This window comes from Stegastes partitus, unplaced genomic scaffold (assembly GCF_000690725.1).
Source record: "Stegastes partitus isolate 25-593 unplaced genomic scaffold, Stegastes_partitus-1.0.2 Scaffold1089, whole genome shotgun sequence".
Lineage (NCBI taxonomy): Eukaryota > Metazoa > Chordata > Actinopteri > Pomacentridae > Stegastes > Stegastes partitus.
Window position 1 is genome coordinate 143,574 of NW_007578820.1, and position 6,547 is coordinate 150,120.

The 6,547-nt window shown below is 48.7% G+C and overlaps 1 protein-coding gene across 1 annotated transcript in view; it reads right to left on the bottom strand.

Annotated features, from left to right (window-relative positions):
* The window catches only part of pik3c2b (phosphatidylinositol-4-phosphate 3-kinase, catalytic subunit type 2 beta), a 36,390-nt gene that overhangs the window by 2,198 nt on the left and 27,645 nt on the right, over positions 1 to 6,547 (bottom strand). Inside the window, exons 16-24 of the mRNA XM_008295948.1 lie at positions 5,243 to 5,367; positions 5,049 to 5,166; positions 3,834 to 3,926; positions 3,623 to 3,752; positions 3,387 to 3,523; positions 3,098 to 3,267; positions 2,587 to 2,743; positions 2,209 to 2,318; positions 1,236 to 1,574 (exon numbers count right to left, since the gene is read on the bottom strand). Of these exons, the coding sequence (XP_008294170.1) occupies positions 1,236 to 1,574; positions 2,209 to 2,318; positions 2,587 to 2,743; positions 3,098 to 3,267; positions 3,387 to 3,523; positions 3,623 to 3,752; positions 3,834 to 3,926; positions 5,049 to 5,166; positions 5,243 to 5,367 (1,379 nt within the window). The remainder of the gene's footprint in view (positions 1 to 1,235; positions 1,575 to 2,208; positions 2,319 to 2,586; positions 2,744 to 3,097; positions 3,268 to 3,386; positions 3,524 to 3,622; positions 3,753 to 3,833; positions 3,927 to 5,048; positions 5,167 to 5,242; positions 5,368 to 6,547) is intronic.

A 6,547-nucleotide genomic window follows, 5' to 3' on the forward strand; every position in this document is an offset into this window, starting at 1 on the left:
ACTTCAGGATTGTACTCATCCCCCCATATAACCACAGACAGTTATGTCCCTTTGATGGATCTGCAGCTGACATGAGATCAGGTGAACATGTCCAGGTGTTCTCAGGTGTTCTCAGGGGCCTCATTTATCATCAGTGCATAGAAAAGGTTCTAAATTCTGTCGTACGAATGAAATGTAGAGTGTGCGTAAGTACAGAAACATCCGTATTTATCAAACGTGCGTACGGGGATCGTAGCACATCAGTGCTGATAAATCCCACTGGTTCTTAACCTCCGTGCTCGAGCACGTTGCCTTCAGGAACGCCTCCACATCACCATATAGGGCAACAACACGCCTCTTTATAAGCAAGTGAAGGTTTATTTTTTCCTCACCTGTCGTCATCATCGCGGCAAAAAGGGCAAAAAAGAGAAACTTTTCTGAAACTGAGATGGAGGTTCTTGTCAGCGAGGTTGAAGCAAACCAAAAAATATTGTTTGGTGCATTAATGTTGGGATGAGCAGCAAAAGAAAAAACACTGCAGACAAGATAACCACAGCAGTTATTTCTGTTGGTCAGAGGACAGATCGGTGGCAGAATGTTTAAAAAGAGGTTTGACGTTAAGCTCAGAGTCACAAAACATGTCACAGCCCATAAAAGAGAACTGATGCAACTGGAGGAGGACGAGTTCATACCAACGTCCACCCAGTGGATAACCCTGATCACTGCAGATGACATGTTTAATAACCAGACTAAGTCCAGCTGAAACATCTCCACTCTGTGACACTCACCAATAAGCCAGCCGTCCTCAGCAGCTCCTGCTTGGAGACCCACAGAACTGTTCTGCTCAATGAACGAGTCGTGTTCCTCCAGGCCGCCGGCAACAACGTTGGATAGCCACAAATGTGCAGCGCAGATTATCTGGATGTTGATTGAATAAAACCCTCGTCTATTTACTAAATGAAGCTCGTTTAGTGATGCTGCTTGATTGTGATGTGGCTGCAGTCTGTGGCTCCACNAGAACCCAGATGTGTTCTTCCTCCTAAATGTCATGTGTCTATCTGCTGTTCTGATGAAGTTCTGAGGCTCAGAAATGATGGAAAAAGTCCATTAAGGTGATAAATCTGGACCCTCCTCTGTGGACTTCAAGGACCTGGACCTCTGGAACATTCACAGTCTGAAGGTAGAACTCTGGTCAGTAGATAAAGGTTCTGCAGATACAGAACCAGATGTTCTGAGGAGGTTGGGTTTAAATCCTCAGAAGAGACAAGTGACAGTATCTAAACCAGCTGAGTACTGAACTTGTGGAAGTTTCAGAACTACATGAGTGTGGATCTAAAATGCAGAGTGTTGACCAGAGGAGCTGCAGGTTCTTCAGGGTTCTGATCAGTGCTGGACTCACGTATCCTTTGCTGGCCGTGCGAATGTGTCTGCAGATGTAGAGGTTCCTGATGAGGCCGTCGCTCTTCGCCGTGTGGACTCTGGGAGCAAAGGCCAGCGTGGGACGATCCTCCGACGAAGCAAACTTCATCTGAGCCAGATTGTGGATGAAGAAGTTCAGTTTGGTGGCGACGCTGCCGAGGCTCGACTCGATCAACCTGCAGAGACAGACCGAAGCAACTCTGAACTCAGCAACGCTTTCTGCTCCCGGCTCATTGTTCCTCACTGTGGACCTTTAAATCAAGTCCTGCAGCTCTGAGGAACCAGAAGAACCGTGAAGGAGAACCCAGAATGTGTGTTGAACTAGCATCAGCTCCTCTGGCTGCTCTTCAGTGTCTGTACGGAAATAATCCTCATCTGCTGTTGAATTATCATGAAGACAACGTGAAGTAGCTTGGAACTCAGAACCAACATCTACAACCTGTGAACTCCAGGTTCTGGTTCCTACCAATGATCCACATCAACATTTAGTCCAAACATGTAAAACCAGAACCTTGTCTGGTCCAACTTCACCACATCAGGTTCTACTGATGTTAGAGCCTCAACAGCTGGTGAAATGTGACCAGAGACTGGATTCTAGTAGAACCATGGATCCATCCATAGACAGACACTAACAGGAACTCTCTGTCCAGTGGTTCTGATAGAACTGTTCTGTCTGAGTCCTCAGAACGTTTCATGTCTGTTGGAGTTTTATTTCTGGAGACATTTTTTACAGACAAATCCCAGGTCTGACAACATCTGAACTTGTCAGAACAAACAGAAGCCGGCGCCCCCTGGAGGTTCTGTTGGTACCTGGTGAAGTACATGGTGGCGTCGGCCTCAGACTCATGAGGTCTCAGAGCGTCGTAGACGTACTTCAGGTCCTCTAGGTCCGAGAGCTCAGGAATCCCACAGGACAACATCTACACACAACCACACACACACACACACACACACATACAACCACACAACACACATACAACCACACAACACACACAACCACACACACATACAACCACACAACACACACACAACCACAGTGTGTTACAGTGTTTAGTTCATTTCATGTCTCTTTAACAGTAAAAAACAAAATATCATCAAGCTGTCATGAAGAAGACCAAGTTTAATGTGTGTGTGTGTGTGTGTGTGTGTGTGTGTGTGTGTGTGTGTGTGTGTGTGTGTGTGTCCTACCAGGCCCAGCAGGTTGAGGAACAGGTGTGTGTGTTTGCGGATCAGGTTGTATGCTTCACAGCAGAGGTCCACGAAGTCGTGGAAGCGGCTGGAAGGTTTGTCTCCTCCGTTGATGACGTAGGCCATGTCCGAGGTGAAGACGAAGGGGGCGCGGTCTCTGCAGGTGAGACAGGCTCAGGTGAGCTGATGCAGGTCAGTCTGATCTCAGATGATGCATTCACTGACTGTAGGACTTCTAGTCCCGATGACTGTAAAACCAAAGCCCCAGTCTCAGCATCATGGGTCAGTGTGGTCTACCTGTAGAGACTGGACACAGCAACTCTGACCCGCTACCTGTTTTACCAACAGCAGTCAGGTGTGCCGACACCTGCAGCTCAAAGTCAGACATCTGTTATTTTCTCTTTACTGCACCTTGTGTGAGTCACTGATTAACATAAACTACTGCTGGTGGCTAAAGCCTCCGCACAGGTGAGCGTGACCATCGAACACTTGGACATCCTCTTGCTCTCACCGCTTGATGTTTCCGAACATCTGTGCGTGTCCCAGAAACTTCCCGAAGTCGATGTGAAACATATGACCGCTGGTCTTCAGCATGATGTTGTCGTTGTGGCGGTCGCAGATTCCCAAAACGTAGGTCGCCACGCAGCAGCCAGCGCACGAGTAGATGAAGTTCTCCACTGCCTGGACAGAGGGGGTAGGTGAGTCAGGTGAATTTAGTTAGCAGTAAGACTGGTCAGGTCACATGTTCCTGTGTAATCCGTGTATAGGTGCATGTCCAGGTGCATGTCCAGGTGTGTTACCTTGTCGTACTGCTCGTCAGTGGGGTTGTGTTTCAGCAGCCAGTCAGCCAGCGGTCGATCTTTGAAAGATCCTGTGACTCCATGTTCCACCTGGATCTTCCTCAGTGTGTCAGCGTGAGGAATCATCTCCACCATTCCTGAGAACAGGTGACACACACCTGCCAGTCACCCCGAGCACAGGTAACATACAAACTATACGTCTGTCCTCCTTCTGGTATACACCTGTCTGTCCTCACCTCGTCCTCTGCCGGTGGAGAAGCACTTGAAGATGACCATCCTCATGTCCAGCCCCTCCTGAATCCAGATCTTGTTCATGATGCGGATCATCTGCAGCGTCAGCATGTCCTGCCTCAGGTCGTCTCCTGACTGGACAGACACAGGGACATCAGCAGGGGTCACAAGTCAGCTCACCATGTGTTGGGACAGGTACAGGTACGCAGGTGTTACCTTGAAGATGACATTGACATTGTCCCCCAGAGGGTCCAGGTTTTGGAAGGACAGTTTGAGGGGGACGGCGTTGGAGTTGAAGAACGAACACGACTGTAAAAGACAGAAAAAGAGGAGCTTCACTTTATCCAACAGGTTAAAATGTTGATCCAGGTGTTAGGGTCCACCTGTCAGCTTCCTGCTGTGAAATCTGTCCCACTCCGCCTTCTGACTGAACCACCAACTCACAATCATTTCTATTTACTGTCAAAGACATTGATGTCTGTAGAAGTCAGAGGGTTCATCCTCAGAGGAACATGATGCAGATGCATTCACAACAGCTGGTCAGTTTCAGTCTGAATCAAACTCCTCTGGAAACCTGACACTGGTTTACATGAAACTTTTGAGCTGCTGCAGTCATCAAGTTCATTCTGACGGGGGCATAAATGTTCACATGTTTGAGTCTGAGCTACTGAAGCCTGTTTTTGGTGCAGAAGCTGAAGCTCAGGGGGCTGAACTCCAAACAACAAGATCAATGTGTCAGCAGGAAGGATGAGGCCAAAGTCTTACTGTGACCCAGATGGCTCTCTCTTAACCTGCAACATCACAATGGCAACTGATATGTTATCTATCCCTGGTTGATACGTTATCCATCTCTGGTTGATACGTTATCTATCTCTGATTGATACGTTATCTATCNCCTACTCAGTGGTGCCTGGAAATGCCGCATATGTCTCCAACCTCATGCTGGAATGTGCCGCTGGTCAAAACCCCCGAATACTTTCTATTTGTAGTTTCACTGTTCTACCACCAGATCATGTGCGTACGCACGGTCAGAGGTGTGCGTATATTTAAGCACATTTCTAAGTACAAGTACAAGTTGATAAATTCCATACTTTGCGTAGGAATGTTTGTACGCTCTGCTGATAAATGAGGCCCCAGGTATTCTCAGGTGTTCTCAGGTGAACCTACCTGCTGGTTTGTGGCTGGATGTTCCTGTGGTGTCGTCTCTGGGCAGTGGGTGGAAGAAGGTGTAAACCAGGTCACACTGCAACACACAGACACACCTGGAATTAATTCAATCCTGCCAACAAAACAACGTGTAAACAACCCATAAACAACGTGTCCCAACATGTCGCTCTGGTGGACACGCTGCTAACGCACTATGAACACGTGTGTGATGTCACTGGTATGATGTCATAGGTGTGCAGAATGTGCAGACGTGACTGGACTCACCTGAGCGACCTCCGGCGCCGCGTGGATCAGGTGCCAGACGTAACCATTCAGCTCATCCTTCCTTCTGTCCGCCGTCGCCTCGCCACGGGAACGACCAATCACAAAGCGGCTGGGGAAGCTGTGGGCGGAGCAAAGAGGGTTTACAGGACGGCGAGGTCAAAGCTGTTGTGCAGCCGTTGTATAGCTGTGTGTACCTGGGCAGCTTGGACGAGGGGAACACCAGCCTCAGTTTGCTGTGGAGTTCATGAAACTCCTCGAAGGTCCTCTGAACGAGCTGAACCTCCTGCTGAGCTTCTCGCTCCACTTTCACCACAAACGCCTGAAACACAGGGTTCTGGGTTAAACTGGGTTTAAATCAGCCTCCATGTGTGTCAGTGCTGCTCCACCTGATGTGAACCTCCAAGACTAAGTCCACAGAAACCTCAACAGGAATTCAATGTTGGAGAAGAAGGAGAAGAAAGGCTGTGTCTGAAATCCCCCCTACACCTACATAGGGACCATACAGGGTGTTGGCCATGTTACAGAGCTGTCCCAATGTTGAGGTACAACCGTTACACCCTGTGTAGTCACTACAATATCCTACAATGCACCGTGAACAGCAGCGTGATGGCAGTTTCAGCTTCAGTCTGCTGCTACTGACGGCTGGGTTGGATTTCATCTTGACTCATGCAGATGATGAGCAGAAGTGGATCCAGTCGGTACCGTTTATTGTTTGTTGGATTACAAGTCAAAATAAAATAAAAAACCTTTAAATTAAAAAGTCTTTACGAAGGCCTAGTTTCTCGATGCAGCCATGTGATCAGAACACTGTGTTTCTTAGCCGCCCCACATGCTGTGGCAGTTGGTTCTGGAGCCTTCTCCCGTGGGCTCCAGAACCAGATGCTGTGGCAGTTGGTTCTGGAGCTTTCTCCCGTGGGCTCCAGAACCAGATGCTGTGGCAGTTGGTTCTGGAGCCTTCTCCCGTAGACTCCACCTTCAGCTTCCTCAGTCGGGTGGAGCCAGCCTCTCCAGCCTCCTGTCGGTGGAGGTAAACACACCCATGGCCACTCTCTCCCACTCACATCCACACACCACCAAGAACCAGAAACAACATATGAACACAAAGGTCCATTTGGCTCCTGCAGGCAGCGTCCAGCCGATGGTCACGAACCAGCACTATGGACCAAAGGAAACGCAAACTAGACGAAAGAGACCACAAAACTTGTCATTAAAATGTGAGCAATTTTATGTTTTGTTCAATTTTATTTGACCCGTTTCTTAGATGGGTTAGATGAGATGGCAGACGCAGCGCCCCCTTCAGGAGACAGCCAGAGTGAGCATTTCATGTCTTGTCTATCCCAGATGTTTATTCTGCTAAACTTACAGCTGAGAGACTTTACTGAACATCAGGACAGAGAACGTCGCTGGAATTGCGGCGCTCGGTTGTGATGTGGACATACCCCACCAACACGGAGTCCGACCGGAGACGACACCGGCAGTTACCCGAGAGAGAAGGAAGC